Here is a 17,280-nt window from a genome sequence, read left to right as displayed (position 1 = left end):
TTGATTTCGTAGATAAAATCACAAAAATTAATTCAACACATTACATAACAAAAATATACATTTCTTAAGTCAAAATTTTTAACTTTAACTTTAACTCAACACACTACACAACTATTTATTATTTTTTATAATTAAAATTAAAATTATTTTAACTCTAAAATCAAACATACTATTAAATGAAATCTCCTAAAGGGATATCATAGGATTTTGCCAATGGGGTCTCTAGACTCTCTACCCTAATCAAAGCAAAACATTGTCCTTTTGTCCTTTATGTTGTTTGTTGAATAGGATTACAGCTAGCCTTATAAATGGAGTTCTCTTCCCCCCGTAACTATTAAATATATATAGTCCTTTTATCACTATGCACTTTCTAACATCTTGTGTACATGTTTGTTTTGTAGGCATACCGACATTTACGGAGCAATGTTCCCATTGTACAGCGAACTTTCATGTTCCAATCGATTTCGAATCGAGATGCAGGGCAATATCGTGATAACACATTTTAACGCCGGATTTATGAAACTCTATATAATATATGAAGTTAAAAAAGGTAAATATAATAAAAATGACAAAAAATATGTGACTATGTCTTAAGAAAGGAAGATAATGTCTCATATAACATAATTTTAAAACCGTTGGTCGGGATCTCTAGGCCGACAAAAATCAACGAACAAGATAGATGGCTTCTAGAAACGTGATCGTTTTCCTTACAATTTTATATGCCCCACTGGCAATCGGATTTCCACAAATAAACCTCCATGATATAAAGAAATTCATGACCGACTGCATCTTGCACTAATGAAATCGATCCCTTGAGCACTCACACATATTTACAGAACACATAATCTCATTCTAAATCTTATGTAGTAGACAGATAACGAGAATAGTTTGAGAGAATGGGAGGGAGATGGGAGACGAGAATTTTTTATTATGAGAATGTTTCATTATACCTTCTGATATGTAAAGTATATATTTATAAAACACTGTCTCTTCGATGGAAAAAGTCCATATTTCGAGTGAAGAGAGATGACTTTATATTTGAAAGGAGATAAGTGGTTAGCTAATTGTGTTTTTTAGACATTTTCTTATAATAATTTTTTATCTCTCAAAAATTGATATCTTATCTTTTAATATTTATACTTACATTTTTTTTTTACTATAAGGGAAGTCCATTTACCTTACATTTTTAATATTATAATAATTATGGGCCGACTTTAAATTAATGAAGTTTGAAAATTTCGCAACAAAAACTCTCTAATTATTGCATATGGATGGAAAAAGGAAATTTTATACTTGATGTCTTGCCAAAAGAGAGTATTGAAAGATGTCTTATGTTAAATATAGGCCCACGATTTCTTCTAGTTAGATTAAATCGGAAATTTTCCGGCGTTATCATGTGATTTATTTCTATGTGAATACCGTAGTCCTTTTGAGCAGAAAGGCCCCAGCCAAGAATCCCAAAGCTGTCATCGTTGTCTCTATTACCTAACAACAAACTAATTAATTAGCAAATTGAGCAAAAATTAGAGAAATTGTCAATGTGCTAAAATCTTTTTTTTTAAAGATAGATTATGAAAATATGTTAAAAGCTAGCTGCACCAGCATAGGTCATCGAAATGCACCCGAATATCCTTACAGATCAGGTCTCATACAAGAATATTTTACGTCAGCGTCCACTCCATTAACAATTAATTTAGTATTTGTCCCGATGTAATTAATAAAACATATCCTCTTCCCTATAATAAGCCCTATAAAAGGAAAATTCCGAAGATATAGTTTTATCCTAAAGACAAAAATATTCCAATCATACTTTCAGTGACAGCTGAACCAGCTGAACCATATATTCCAATCTGGTTAAGAAAAAAAGAATTGTAACAAAAGCAATAAAAAAAAAAAGGAATGGACTTTCGCGTCAAGTTCTTGAGTATGAGGTTTTGCTTGGCCTGGTTTTGAAATTTTTTTTTTGTGGCATAGAAGGCCAAACACAACTAGATTTCTATGAATAAAAAAATATATCTTGCATTATTATTAAGTATCAACACATAGTCAACTACACAGAAAAAGAAATGGATATTTCACACATAATGGGCGAATGAAGGATTATGATTCCGGTTCTTTGGCCGCCAAACTTTAAGGTATTCTCGTACACCGGGAGCATGGAAGAATCACTGGATATGGATAAGCTCCCTTTCTTTCAGACAGAAGAAATAAAAGATCAATAATTAATGTTGATGTCAAGCAGGTATGTCATTTGATTATGTAATGAAAGAAACGAAAAGACAGAAGTCACATTGCCCTAGGTGTGGTGTGGCCACTGAGGCTGCCGACGAACTAGAATTGAAAGGTGGTGAATGTAGTGATCGCTGTCGAGGTCTCTCATCTTTCCTAGTCGAGATCTCTAGTTCGAAACCGTGACGGTGGCCTCTACTGGCAAGAACCCCAAGTGGCTTTTTCTCGCAAACAATGAAATGCAGAAAGTAACCAAATTTAACAGTTGGCTCGGGGCGAAGGAAAGATCTTGTCCAAGATCTTGTGTGGTCCCGGCCCGTGACAGCCCACTTGTCTGGTGGGTCTACACTCGTGCGCCCGGAGCATGGAAGTACCAAAAGGAGAGGATAAGCCCTCTCTTTGGATGAATTATCCCCTTCCTTTTTTTTTTTTGGATAAAAGTACCAGATAAAACCAAAACATTTGATAATCTCTCTCTTTAAAGTTATTACGTCTATTTTTGCTTCATTGTGACCATAATGTTTCGTAGAATGTTTGAGTAAGACCTTTTTATAATTTTTAATATTTTTACATATCAATTTTTTTAAAATAATTTCCAAGTTTAAATATTAATTTCTAAAATAAAAGCTAATTTGTCATTGAAAATTAAAAAGCTAACTTTGGAATTAAAAAAAAAAGGGTAAAAAAGGCCATAAATGCAGACACCCGAGTAGGGCGGTGATTGAGCTTGTTGGTGGCAACAACACCTCACCTTGGGTTATTGGCCTCCTCTAAGATTGCCGACGACCTCTAAGGTGGCCGAAAATATGGTGTTGGGGTATGGTGGCCGCCGGCTAGGCTGGCCACCACCCCTCTTTCGAGTGTTTTCTTCATTAAGTTTTTTTTCTTTAATTTCATATATTAATGTTTAATTTTAGAAATTAGTGTTTAAATATATGATATGTGAACAATATTAAAAAATTGCAAAATGCTGTATTAAAAGTAGATGAAAGGTGTGCGGGATAAATCTATTGGATTGAATTCAATATAACGGAACCATTTCTTTCCTATTATTTTCATTACTTCTTTATCTTAAAATAGGCATTCTCTCTGTTTTTTTTTTTATAATTCATATCGTTCTTTATACGGATTTGGTATGGCTACTGGTAGTAAGTCGTTCTTTAAGTGAAATTACTTCTTCATTAGATGTTCAAAAGTCGATACTTAAGGTCCATCGACTATATATATATGACTATATTCTTCATTGAGTGGACGCCTTTCCAACTTCATCAGTAATATGGCAATATAATGATGAGACGCATGACCAGAAAGGTCACAAATAAATTATTTTGTTTTACGTAGCACGTTCCCAAATTTCATCTTAACTTTTTTATGTGTATATAGATATTTTACGAATGTTTTGGCTTTAATGGGAAAAAAATTCCTAAACATTATGATTCTATTTGGTACTTTTGTTCTTGTGTTTTTTCACCTTCTCTTTCCACCGTTGTCTCTCTCATTGCAGCGGGCGAGACCTCTCTCCCCCTTCCGCAGCAGCAGGAAGAGCGAGGGAGGGACCCACAAAGAAGAACAGGGACACACTCCAAAGTCCAAAATCTCATCACTCTCTCTCTCTCTCTCTCTCTCTACTTCTGCCATTTTTGTATATAAATCAACGCTCAAATTCAAGCAAAGTTGCTGAGAGCTCAAAATTCTCTTCCCCGGCGAGACGAAGGAGAACTGCCCTGTTGGGGCGCCGTTTCCGTCCTCCTCTCCGTCCGGTCGCATTTCAACAGAAGGGGCAGCTCTCCAAGAAACAACAGACAATGTCGGCGTACAAGGACGAGGATCCTCGTGTCACCCGCATCAAAAGGAGCATCCGGGTCGTCCCCGATTTCCCAAAACCAGGTCTTCATCATCATCTTCTTCTTCTACCCTTTTCACCCGACAGAGCTGGAACGAAACGTCGCTCCTATAACCTCACATTCCTTTTCTAAGTTTTCTTCAAGTGAATTTTCCTTAAAGTCAGGACCTTTATGACGTAAAGATGGTTTTAATTTTCATGTTATCGTTCTTAATGGAGATAAGGAAAAGAAAAAAGAAAAAGAGCCTTTTGTTGTCGGGTAACCCGAAACTGGGAAAATGGGAGTTGCTTTCTAGTGCACCTTCTGCTCTTTCTTCATTTTCCTTTGGAATTCAACCAAAAGTTGAGAGCTTCTTCGGAGCGAAAGCGTCATGCAAGAATAACATCTTGAGTTTGGGTGTACTTTTCTGTCTGTAGCTGTTTGGTTTTTCTTCAATATGCAAGTGTAAAAATGGCAGGTATAATGTTTCAAGACATCACAACGCTGTTGCTGGATCCACAGGCCTTCAAAGACACGGTAGATATGTTCGTGGAGAGGTACAAGGACAAGAACATCTCGGTTGTTGCAGGTATAGTATTAAGAAAGAAGGTAAAAGATTAAAAAGTAAGATCCCAAGAAACAAATAGCACGGCCTTTTCTGGTGGAGGGATGCTTAAAGATTTTCATCTTCTTGTGGAACTTTTTATCAACTAGCAAGTGCTCTTTCTCAGCTGGTTTAAGGATGGGGCACATGTGGAGAAGAAAGTAGATTTGGGACTGTTTAAAGTTGCCATGTTGCTATTCTTTTGCTCAATACCGTCGGTTCGTGTTGACGAGTTAACAGCATCATAGGTGCTCTTTGATCTCGTGTTTAATGTGGAACTATACTCAACACCGGCACATTTCACTTATAAATTTCGACTTGTTGATGGATTTTTGAGCTTTGTGGAACATATCTGGGCAAGAGGAACTAAGGAGTTTTCGGGCCCACTGCTGTTCCCACGAACCCTAGTAGGTGCTTCTCATGGCACAGATTTGACCTGGGGCATCTGACTGCCCAATTTTCGTTCGCCAGGAATTTTTCTGTCTGCCTTTGAATGTGGACCATTTGGTCCCGCTAGATTTTAATATGAACTATAATTATTTGTCCTCGACTGTTCAGCACGTGCAGGCGAGGATCGAAACCCAACCTTGGAGTTTCCAATAACAGAATCTCTGGCAGGAATGCTCCATTTCAATAGCTTCTTTTCCAATTTTCTTTGACCACTCTTTTCATCAAACAGCAACGGTGATAAGCCACAAGTGGATGGATATATATAGACTGAGGGCCTTCCTCATTGCTTGGTTTTGTGGGTTTGTTTTCTGTGTAGTGATTAATCATTTGACTATAGGCAACGGTAGTTTTTTGTGGGGCTTCTATGCTCTCTCTTTCCCCTTTTTAATATTTATGTTGGGCTGTGCTACTTATTGCCTTATATGAAGTTTATTGAGCGGCTCATATTTGCCCTCTGTGTGTGTGTGTGTGTGTGTGATTGTGGGCATGTGCTGGGATCCGATTCGGGTGGTTGGTCTGATAATGAGTGGTTGCCCACATTGTTAATGTGAACCACGCTGATGTCAACCTGAAAATGGTTGACTTTTCAGCTCTCTGTTTTTCTTCTATTTTTTAAATATTCTCCTTCTTCTTGTGGTGTTATGCTGCTAACACCACCAGTTGAAACTTCTGAATATCCTATTCGTTAACAACTCTGATCAATGTGTTTATCAATTTATTTGACTGTATCAATCCTTGCACTGTCCTGTTCATCTATTTGTTTTAATGCACTGGGTATACTATGTTGGGTATAGTCAGTAATTTAGTAATAAACCAAGGTTAGGCAGGAAGCATTTGAAATCCCTCAACTTGCCAATCTTCTAAAATCCGTTTAAAGCTCAAGGTTTTCAGATTCTAGTCAACCTTTCCGCTACCAGGAAACATGATTTTTACCCTTGATATGTGATATGCTAATTTAAACATGAGGCCATGTGGGTTTACTGAAATGTTTACAATGGTCGCTTTCTGAATCAATATTGTATCATTAATTGTGTTTTGAGCTATCGATTGATGAGGGGTCATGTCAACTGGGTCGTATCAATTTGAGTCCTAACAGCATGATAAACAATTATGTCAAATTACCAAGAGATGCAGACGTAGGTCGTGTTGCAGATAACTTTGCAATAATTGATAGAAATCGTCCTTTCTGTAATGTTTGTCATGTGGGGTTGAACCGGTTTTGCTCTCTTTTATGACCAGGGATAGAGGCTCGAGGCTTCATATTCGGTCCTCCCATTGCTCTTGCAACTGGGGCAAAGTTTGTCCCTTTGAGAAAGCCAAAGAAACTACCTGGTATCTCATCTCTTAATACGTACACTTAACTATTGTGGCAAAAGCTCAATAATATCACCATATATCTGGCACATTAACCTAATAAGTATCAAGTAGTAAGCATGGATGAGGCTTTGAGATGCAATATAGTCCAATCTCAGTATCAGCTTCTGACAGTTTTATACTGCAACGGCCAAAGATTGTATTAACCGAATTCATGATTATATTGTGTTAATATATGAAGAGGGATCCCATGTTGTGGCAGGTGAAGTTATCTCGGAAGAGTACATTCTCGAGTACGGACGGGATTGTCTTCAGATGCATGTTGGAGCTGTTAAAGCTGGAGAAAGGGCTTTGGTGGTGGATGATTTGATTGCCACTGGTGGCACTTTGTGCGCTGCTATGAATTTACTTGGTGAGTCCTCCTCTGTGTTGTCCCTTCCGTTTGGTTCTCTGAGGCTGTTAACTAATTTTCTGATTTTCTATAGTTTTCTTCTTGAAGAGCAAAGGATAGGGAAAGTGGGTTTGATTATAACGCAACACTACTCTGATGGCCAATATGTGCTTTTTCATTACATTCGCTTCGTTTAACAGCACAAACTGTGAAACAGGAATGTTCTTTACCAGTTCTTGAGAACCAACTAATAAGTTGCCTCATTTGACCTATAATGTAAAATTCCACATGGGAGAGCTTTATCCCTTAGTAGGCCGACCTGGCTCGATTGGATTAGTCGGGGCTTTGGGCTTCCGCATATCAAGGGTCACACCGAAAAAATGGAGACAGAATGTGTGTTTTTAGTTAACAAAATTTGCCACTCTGATGATTACGTGCAATTTCTCATCTTTAAACTGATGTCCTTTCTTAGAGCGTGTCGGAGCTCACGTAGTTGAGTGTGCTTGTGTTATCGAACTACCGGACCTGAAGGTATGCACTCTCCTTACTGACTCAAATTCTCATCTTATGATCTGAGCATACATCTCTCCATTTCTCTTTCTGCATGCTACGGCCTTAGATGAGTTTTCTTATACCTCCTACTGCTTTCTTAATAGCAACGTCATTTTCTTAACTCCAGGGTCGTGAGAGATTGAACGGGAAGCCGCTTTACGTGCTTGTGGAATCCCACTGAATCCTCGAGATGACTGTCTTGAAAAATTCGCGATATGCATTGAAGATATTCTACTTATTAACCAAATCCGCTCTTTTTCTCCTTTCGCAAGCGATGGAAAGGCCTTGATTGGTGGTTGGGAGACTCGGTATAGTGCAATGGAAAGGGGAGATGCTGGCTCGAGATTCATTTTTCTTCTTCCATTTGATTGGAATATTGAAAAAAAAAATTGTAAAATTGCCCGGGAATCCATTTAAGGTTTGGACCTTTGCTCTTAGCCGTGTACGACAAAACACTCGATCCACTGGACAATCGATCTCACTCGATCAGTGTTATCTCGAAGTTGTCATCATATGATATCATACAATTTGACTCCCTTAAATATTTGAGACACTGCCACCTGAAGGAGTATGAATCCAATTTTTCAAGATTTCGCCACCAGGCATCGGCTATTTTGTAGGAGTTGTTGATCTTCAACTTCCCGAAACACGTTGTCCAACTTCGAGGAAAACTGTTGCCGAATCCTGTGTGCTATTAGGACATGTTCGCGGGGGAAAAAAATGCTAATAGTAACAATGGCTGCCGATGTGTACGGGACTGTCCTAACATTCGCGCTGTTCGGACAGACTCGGTCTGAAGTAAGTGGTTGATGGGTTAGGGCCCATTCTTCCCCGACGGACAAGCCATGAGTTGGCCCAAACTGATCTCCTATTCCCACTGATTGCCTCTTGGTGAAGCAATGAGTCAATATTTGTGAACAAAGTTTGGAACATAATATAAGCTGGAAGTAGAAATCTAACCGAAGAAATTGAACGGATTATGGAAATTTAAACCGACTAAGCATTGAAACCGACATGATGATGGCGACGATGTAACATCTCCACCCCTGCCGACCTTTCAAATTATATTTCTCTTTGATATTTATCTCAGAAGATGAGAAAAGCCTTGCTGCTTATTTGGACCCAACGGCAAGTGTGAAAAAGAGGAATCTTGTAAGCTTATTATATTGATCACTGATAACCGATACATATAGTGGAATGCCAGGAAAGAAAAATAGGAAAGGCTGCTAAGATTTCTAATTGCCTATTATACAATCATCTAATTAAGCTAGCTACGATAATATACAAAATATGATTCTGCTAATCTTGGAATATGAGGATCTCATAATTATTCCCGTAATACTCCCCCTCAAGTTGGAGCATGAGGATCTCGAATGCCCAACTTGCTCAAGAGAAAGCAGAACCGGTCTCGCTCTAAAGCTTTCGTAAAGATATCTGCAAGTTGCAGCCTTGTCGGAACGTGAGAAGTCTTGATCACGTGAGACCGAATATGTTCACGAACGAAGTGGCAATCTATCTCTATGTGCTTCGTTCGCTCGTGAAACACTGGATTAGCTGCGATATGTAAAGCAGCTTGATTGTCACAAAATAGTCGAGTAGGCGCAGAATAATTGATTCCAAGAGAATGTAGTAAACTTCGGAGCCATAAGACTTCGCTAACTGCCCCAGCCATAGCTCGATATTCCGCTTCTGCCGAAGAACGAGACACTGTTGGTTGTTTCTTTGTCTTCCAGGAGATGGGGCATCCTCCCAATGTTACAAAATATCCCGTGACTGAACGACGTGTCATAGGACAACTGGCCCAATCCGAATCACAATATACTTCAAGTTCCAATGAGCTTGGCCGAAGAAAGATTCCCTGCCCTGGCGATTGTTTCAAATAACGAAGTACCCGCATCGCGGCATCCCAGTGGTCTTGCCGTGGATCCTGCATGAACTGTGACAGAATATGAACCGGGTAACAGAGTTCCGGTCGTGTGATCGTCAAATAAATTAGACGACCAACTAGTCGTCTATACCTACTAGGATCATTAAGGGGAGTTCCCGAATCTGCTGTCAACCGATGATGTTGTTCCATCGGAAACGTGGATGGTCGCGCACCAAGCATCCCGCATTCCTGGAGTATGTCAAGCACATACTTCCTCTGATTAAGGAATAACCCAGACTCCATTCTGGTCACTTCAATCCCAAGAAAATAACTAACTGGTCCCAGATCCTTTATGCGGAAACACCGATTGAGATATCGCTTGAAACATGTACACTGCTCTTGATTATTCCCAACCACAAGAATGTCATCAACATATACTAAGGCTGCAAGGAAGATATTGCCGCGATTAAATATGAATAGAGAATGATCCGCTCCTGACTGCCGGAACCCATAATGTCGCATCGCATCCGCAAGCTTGGCATACCAGTTACGTGAAGCTTGTCTTAGCCCATAAAGCGACTTCCTGAGACGGCATACCACACCTGATCTCTGAGAAGAATATCCAGGTGGTAGGCGCATGTAAACTTCTTCATCAAGATCTCCATGCAAAAATGCATTATTAACGTCCATCTGGTGTATCTCCCACCCCTTTGCGACAGCGACAGCTAGAAGACATCTTACCGTGACTAATTTTGCTACAGGTGCAAATGTCTCATTAAAATCCACTCCTTCTACCTGAGTGAACCCCTTCGCAACAAGTCGCGCCTTGTATCTTTCTACGCTCCCATCTGCCCGTCGTTTAATCTTGTACACCCACTTACAATCGATTGGTCGTTTTCCCGGAGGCAGATATTCAATAGTCCACGTCCCATTGGACTCCAATGCTGCAATCTCTTTCGCCATAGCTTGCCTCCATCGTGAATGGGTTGCTGCATCATGATAAGACGAGGGCTCTACCTCCGAATCCAAAGCATTTACATACGCAAGATACTTATTAGAGGCAGCAGAATAAGATAAATATTGCTTTATAGAATGTCCCGTACCTGAGGATTTTGATGGAGCAGATGAGCCGAGGGGGGTGTGTAAAGCGGTGTGAATATGTACTTCAAAATCCTCCAAATACTTCGGTGCAGATTTATGTCGATCGGAGCGCCGTAATACCCGTTCATCGTTCTCCATCTCAATATGAGGTGCCTCAGGCTCACTTATTTCTACTGCGTCTCGAACGTTAGGAGAATCCCCTCTCAGATCATTATTGGACTCTGTCTGATCTAATCCTCTCCCTATTCCCTGTTGATTTCCCACCGAACTATCAAATCTCAACTCCCCCTGACTCCTTGGCCGATGAGTAGGTCTTTCAGTATCAAAAAAACGAATGTAATTGGTGTCCTTTCTGCCCGAATCATTCATCTGCTCAGAAAATGGAAATTCCCTCTCGCAAAATCGTACATCTCGAGACACAAATATTTCATTTCTCTCGAGATCATAAACTCTCCAAGCCTTCTTACCATAGGGATAACCAATAAATATACATCGGCGTGATCGAGGCTTGAACTTATCTTTATCTCTCGGCCTATCATGAGCATAACACAGGCACCCAAAAACTCTCAAATTTGAATAATTCGGTGGTCTGTCAAATAATACCTCATATGGACTCTTACCTCCCAGAATTGGTGTGGGAGTTATGTTAATCAGATGCGCCGCTGTAGTAGCACATTCTCCCCAAAATTCAGTTGAAAGCCCCGCCTGAAACATTAAAGCTCGCGCTACGTTCAATATGTGCCTGTGCTTCCGCTCAACACGCCCATTTTGTTGAGGCGTGTCTATGCAAGAGGTTTGATGAATGATTCCTTCGGTAGAAAAGTAATTCTGCAAATCCCGAGAAACAAACTCCTTTCCGTTATCGCTTCGCACTATTTTTACTGTGCGATTAAATTGATTCCTCACCAACTTGCAAAAATTGGTGAGATGACGATGCGTCTCTGATTTTTCCCGCATCAAATATAACCATATAGCTCGACTATAATCATCAATAATCGTCAAGAAATAACGAGCCCCAGAGATAGACGTCACCTTATAAGGCCCCCACAAATCACAGTGAATCAATTGGAAAGGAAAAGCAGCTTTATTCATACTTAGATTAAAACTGGATCGAGTTTGTTTAGCTCGAAGACAGATATCACATTCTTTATTTATAGCTGCATGTGATTCCAAACTAGTACCATTGAGCTTAATCCGTCGTGATGGATGTCCAAGTCGCATGTGCCACAAATCATCTGTCTCGTCACTGATGACTCTATTAGCCTGCTCCCGAATAGCCACACGCCGTAGATGGTACACACCCCCTTGGAGCTCACCCACTCCAATCGTCTTCCTCGTGGTGCGGTCCTGTATCAAGCAAAAATCTGTGTAAAATATCACACAACAATCCAAATCCTTAGATAACTGGGACGTGGAAATGAGGTTGCAATTAAATTCTGGGACCAGTAAAACATCCGAAAGAGTGAGAGAGCCTATATGAACTCGTCCACTTCTGCAGGCATTAAGAATTCCTCCATCAGGTATATGTATTTTCGGTTTCTTGACAAGTTCTTGTGCCTCAACAAGAAAATCTGCACGCCCGGTCATGTGTCTCGAAGCTCCACTATCAATTATCCAGTCATGCGCATAATTCAGTGAAATAAAATCTTTACCGCTATTAGGAGGCATGTTGTCATCATCGGGATCGAGAAAATCGAGTAATTTCTGAAATGCTGACTCTGAAAGGCGTGACAGCCTGTTTAGTCCGCTGCTGGATGGCCCAATCTGTGCCTGGTGGGCCTGTAAGCCTGCATATCTGGACAGCCCAATCTGGGCCTGGTGGGCCTGTAAGCCTGTATGTCTGTGCTGCCCGTCACTGGGCTGTCCCAGTTGGGCTTGGTGGGCCTGCAACCCATTATACTGACCTAGCCCATTATATTGGCCCGAATTTTGGCCCGGCCCGCGATGTCCCCCTACCAGTCTCATTCCTCCTCCTTTTCTTCCAGATGCCAAACCCTTCCCGGTTCCTCCTCCTCTCTCAATCACCGGCTTCGAATCCAGATTCGCCGGCAAGCCGTGTAGCAGCCAGCAGGAGCTCTTGATGTGACCCACGCGGCCACAATGGAAGCAGGTTTTGCTCGTCACTCCCGAGCCTCTTCCGCCCCCCTGTCCACTGTAAGTGTGTCCGCCGCCGCTCCCCTGTTTCCCTGTTAACCTGCTTAAGAATACCGCTCCATCTGGTGCAGCGGTCTCATGAGATTGAGTCACGATATTTTGTCTTTCTTCGTGCAGAATTAGGGCATAAACTTTATTCAGGGAGTGCGGCGGCTCATGGCTGAGGACATTAGACCTCACAGTCGCGAAATCCGACCCTAGACCCATCAGAAATTGGTGGGTCTTCTCCCTTTCTCTTTGCGCCGTGTACAACTTGGTGGCAGAGCAAGTGCACGCCGGAATCTCCAGGTAATTATCCAATTCGTCCCAAAGTGTTTTGAGTCGTGAGTAATACTTCGTTACAGACATCCCTTCTTGCTTCAAATTGCCGATTTCTGCTTTCAATTGGTAAATCCTTGTTTCATTTCCCTGCGAATATCTTTCTCGCAGGTCTTCCCACAATCCCTGTGCCACTGTTGCACATGCTACACTGGATTGAAGCTCCGATTCCAGTGTGTTAAAAATCCAGGAAATCACCAGGGCATTGCAAACATCCCATTTCGCCCTGTTTGGATCATTCTCCGGTGGCCTTGGCACCGTGCCATCAATCATCCCAACTTTGTTCTTGGCTGTCAATGCAGTGACCATAGCCCTCGACCAGGTAAGATAATTAGAGCCATTTAGCTTGTAATTGATCAAGCTCGTACCTGTGTAGTCTGATGGATTGACTGTATACACTGAAAATAAATCCTGGTCGACACCCTTCCCTGACATCTCTACTCCTTTTGGATAATTGCTGTCTCTCACAGCCCTAGAGCATATTAGGGTTCATGGTCCCAATTCTGCTCTGATACCATGTGAAAAAGAGGAATCTTGTAAGCTTATTATATTGATCACTGATAACCGATACATATAGTGGAATGCCAGGAAAGAAAAATAGGAAAGGCTGCTAAGATTTCTAATTGCCTATTATACAATCATCTAATTAAGCTAGCTACGATAATATACAAAATATGATTCTGCTAATCTTGGAATATGAGGATCTCATAATTATTCCCGTAATAGCAAGGCTTAAGCAGCAATTCGCCATACCCCAAAAGTTGCTGGTGGAGGATTTCGGACATCAACATAAAGCCCGAAGAAAAAGAGTCCCATGGATTATCTTCATTTGAAGTGTCTCGAGTTCGATTGAAATGCAAGCAAAACCCAAGCTTTTTTTTTTATCACTTATGTCCAGTATGGTTTCGACACGGTGTTCGTGTTACTTTTTCCTTGAACTGACTGATGTACAGTACAATACAAACTTGGAATTTTCTATGATCATGCCCTGGCTGGTTATCGAACTAATAATTCATTGATTCGGGTACAGCTTATCTTATCGGAATTGGCAGCCGATGCAATTGGATGATCCAACATTAATCTATTACAAGACTGGCAGGCCAAGCATGCCCCGACGGAATGGCACAAACATTAAAAAATGCCAAACTTGTAAATCACAAAAGACATAAAAGAAGAGTAGTGCTTCGTTTGGTTCTTAAAGAACGACTTTCCTTTCCACTGTGGTCACATTCTTTCTGCTGGTGATAAAAGTAGAAGTGGATATTCCAAAGAAAGTCGTAAAACGAGAGGAGCATTATCGGTGGCAGTCTCATCGATCGTGGATAAAAAGGGAGAAAGGTGAACATATCGGGATGAAGCCGTTCAGTCACCGTACGCTCTCCGTTACCTCCGCTTTTAATCTGTACTTAATCAATCTTTAAGCAAAGTGTCAGAGGCAGAAGTTAAGAACATGACAGTAGCTGAAACCTTAACCTATATGTATGTAGTTCTGCATAGATGTTCTCACGCATATACGTGTAATCGATTGTTTGAGGTTTCCGGAAATTAGGAATAAAGATGTCGTTCTATGTTTCCTAGACCGTACGTGAATGGACAAACTTCTTTTGCTCATGGATGTTCTTAAAGGTATGATGAGCGGTCAACTGTTTTAGGTTAGGATTTGGTATTACATTAATGAAGTTATGCGATTATGCTATGCCGCTTGGATTGGCTTCGCCTAATTATAGATTGTGCTACTCAATATCTTCAACTTGGTCATTCGGGGCCATCCATGCACTTCTGGCGCTCTTGAGGTGAGGCTTTTCAGTACTATGTCAAACGTTAATTTTAGCTTCATGGAATTTTCTGATCATTTTTATGCGTGCATTAACCTTAATTGGTCCTATGTGATCAACCTCCCAAAGATACCGGTCTATCGTTTGAATGTTGTACTTTGTGGCTCGATTTCAAGAAAGAATGTCAAGGTCTTCGTTCGTTCTTTGTTCAAATAGGAGCTTAATACAATCAAATGTGTCTTTTGTTGGGCCGGTTTCTCTCCTATATGGAGAATGATGAGGGCGGGTGATGGAAGTAATCCCACATGGAAAAATTGAGAGGAAATCCATAGGTTTATAAGAGATAATGGTCTAGCAACCCATTGGCTTAAGCTTTTGGGTTGCGGATGGGCCCGAGTCTCAAGTAAGCCCTGTGGATTTTTCCTAACAGTGGTATCAGAGCCCAAGGTAATGATCCTGGAGAAGTGCACACGCTATGCGTGGAAACCCACACTGCGCCAAGGCCCGAGTATGGAACTCGTGGCTAGTGAATGGCCTAACAATTGGTATCCGAGTTCGGAAGTAAAAAGCCCGGCTCGAAGTCCTCCATATAGTCGAGAATGGGGGGAATTGTTGGGCCGTGACCTAACAATTGGTATCCGAGTCCGGAAGTAAAAAGGCCGGCTCGAAGTCCTCCATATAGTCGAGAATGGGGGGGAATTGTTGGGCCGGTTTTCTCTCCTATATGGAGAATGGTAAGGGCCTAACAATTGGTATCCGAGTTCGGAAGTAAAAAACCCGGCTCGAAGTCCTCCATATAGTCGAGAATGGGGGGGAATTGTTGGGCCGGTTTCTCTCCTATATGGAGAATGATGAGAGCGGGTGATGGAAGTAATCCCACATGTAAAAATTGAGAGGAAATCCATAGGTTTATAAGAGATAATGGTCTAGCAACCCATTGGCTTAAGCTTTTGGGTTGCGGATGGGCCCTGTGGATTTTTCCTAACATCTTTAAATTTAAATATTTACTAAGAAAATTTTCAAATGAATTCAAAACGAAAATCTTTTAAGAAGCCAGAATTGAACCGAGTCACTTATAAATTCATCCAAACAAATTGATAACGCACCATTGATCCCAAAAATAAAAGTTATAACGCACAAAAATTAATTGAATTCATTTCAAAATCATAGTTAATGCACTGAAACGGCTCCAACGACTCAAAAACTGGTTTGTAATCCTAAAACAACATTCATGAACAAGAGATTAGTAAAATTTTGACATTCATCAGCCACATTTTAATTTCCCTGGCAATCACATAATAAACCCCAAAAAAAGAGAGAGTAAAATTCGTGTTAAGAATAACAGGAAAAAATTAAAAAGGACCTACCTACAATCAGATAATAAAAGAAAAATAAAATCTGCCAAAGAAAATGAGAAAAATTTATAAATTTATAGCTTTTTACAATCTGTAGATAATGAGGAAGCAAGGCAACACGGCGCGAGAATCATACACGAGCAGGTTCCCGTTGTCCCCACTCATCGAGTCGAACCCGACCCGGCTCTCAAGATATGGGTCTATGCCAGCTCGCTTTGCCACCCGCCCCGCTACGACCCGGCAGACCAGCATTGCCCTCCTGCCTGGCCTGCCTGTGACCTCGGAACTCTCGTGGGCCTGTCCGCTCCCTGAGTACGTGCAGATTGCAGCCACCTTGCCCCGCTGTAGGCACCCCCACGCGCCGGGGTAGTTGTGGGCTGCGTCTCCAAGGGGCATGGGCCCCACGCTCTGGAACCGCATCATTTCGTTCCCGTCCGCAATGCACCGGGCGTCGTCCTCCCACGTGCTGCCACTGGACACGAGCCCTGCGCGGGACTGCACCGTCTCACGGTACTCCTCAAACCGGGCCGTCGCCCTCTGCCCGTTCTGGACCTTGAATATGATCTCGACCCGGCCCGAGAACGCCTTCGGGCCCCAGCTCGTGTGGAAGATAATCTCCACCACTCGGCGTGAGGGGTGCCCCTCGGGGAGCTCCGTCAGGGCCGGGAAGAGTATGCCGGCCGGCGTAAGGAGGGGCAGGGCCGACGACGGCGGGCGGAGCTCTGTCTTGGGAGAATTCTTGGGCTTGGGACAGGCTGGCGCCGGCGATGGCAACGTCCGTTGGCCCGGTTTGGGCCTCCGGTACTTCTGCCTGGCCGTGTCGACGACGTCCTTGATGGCCTGAGAGCTGCTCCGGCAGCTGGAGGAGGCGGCCGCGGGGGGGACCGCCCTCCGCGGGCTCGGGACGTGGACGTCTTCGAAGGCTCTTGCTCTGCACTGCAACGACTTGACCCAACCGTGAGCCATTAACGGGTCGACCTCACAACCCGACCCAATCCTCGCGCGGAGAGCTTTTCCGATAGAACCTCTGTGTCTAGCTCTCTCTACTGTTCGGTATCGGTTTGGTCTCTCATGTCTGTGAGGAGAAGGAAGGAAATGGAGAGAAGAGCAGAGGACATGGCGCGATATTAAATGAGGGCTCGCTCCAGCCTACGTGAATGCATGAAGTGACGAGACTGCCCTTCTAAGCTGTGCCCACGTGTACTTTTGTTTCTTTCCTCATTGGACAGAAATACACGGTGAAATTATATTATCGCATTGTATTGCAAGTTCAGAATAAAAAAAATGGCGTAATACAGCAACGGATGGTTTCGCCTGATAATAAAAAAAATTTTGATTTATTAATTA

The 17,280-nt window shown here is 41.9% G+C and overlaps 2 protein-coding genes across 5 annotated transcripts; one reads left to right on the top strand and one right to left on the bottom strand.

Annotated features, from left to right (window-relative positions):
* The first annotated feature begins 3,724 nt into the window (after nt 1-3,724).
* On the top strand, nt 3,725-7,909 carry LOC116215898 (adenine phosphoribosyltransferase 3-like). Of its 4 annotated transcripts, none has more exons than XM_031551909.1 (7): nt 3,725-4,116; nt 4,531-4,641; nt 5,215-5,274; nt 6,346-6,438; nt 6,683-6,832; nt 7,284-7,342; nt 7,491-7,909. In XM_031551909.1, exons 1-7 carry the CDS (start codon nt 4,035-4,037, stop codon nt 7,542-7,544), a joined length of 609 nt encoding a protein of 202 aa, XP_031407769.1. In that variant the 5' UTR covers nt 3,725-4,034; the 3' UTR covers nt 7,545-7,909. The 4 variants fall into 4 exon arrangements, with proteins under 4 accessions (XP_031407769.1, XP_031407847.1, XP_031407605.1 ...); XM_031551745.1 differs by lacking the exon at nt 3,725-4,116 and adding an exon at nt 4,146-4,471 and having other exon boundaries at nt 4,575-4,641; XM_031551987.1 differs by lacking the exon at nt 5,215-5,274 and having other exon boundaries at nt 3,731-4,116.
* A 7,901-nt stretch (nt 7,910-15,810) lies between these two features.
* LOC116195360 lies at nt 15,811-17,040 on the bottom strand. The gene has a single exon (XM_031524497.1). It carries the CDS (start codon nt 16,897-16,899, stop codon nt 16,018-16,020), a length of 882 nt encoding a protein of 293 aa, XP_031380357.1. The 5' UTR covers nt 16,900-17,040; the 3' UTR covers nt 15,811-16,017.
* Between the last annotated feature and the right edge of the window lie 240 nt (nt 17,041-17,280).

The sequence above is a fragment of the Punica granatum genome, chromosome 1, assembly GCF_007655135.1.
Source record: "Punica granatum isolate Tunisia-2019 chromosome 1, ASM765513v2, whole genome shotgun sequence".
NCBI classification, from domain to species: domain Eukaryota; kingdom Viridiplantae; phylum Streptophyta; class Magnoliopsida; order Myrtales; family Lythraceae; genus Punica; species Punica granatum.
Note: the sequence above shows the minus strand (reverse complement) of the source record. Positions and strands in the feature narration are given on the sequence as shown.

Bases quoted from the DNA above. Each gene is read 5' to 3' on its own strand.
- LOC116215898 (XM_031551745.1), top strand. From the start codon at position 4,256: ATGGTTTTAATTTTCATGTTATCGTTCTTAATGGAGATAAGGAAAAGA. The intron at 4,642-5,214 runs GTATAGTATTAA...TCGACTGTTCAG, and splicing joins GAACATCTCGGTTGTTGCAG to CACGTGCAGGCGAGGATCGA. The intron at 7,343-7,490 runs GTATGCACTCTC...TCTTAACTCCAG, and splicing joins TCGAACTACCGGACCTGAAG to GGTCGTGAGAGATTGAACGG.
- LOC116195360 (XM_031524497.1), bottom strand. From the start codon at position 16,899: ATGGCTCACGGTTGGGTCAAGTCGTTGCAGTGCAGAGCAAGAGCCTTC.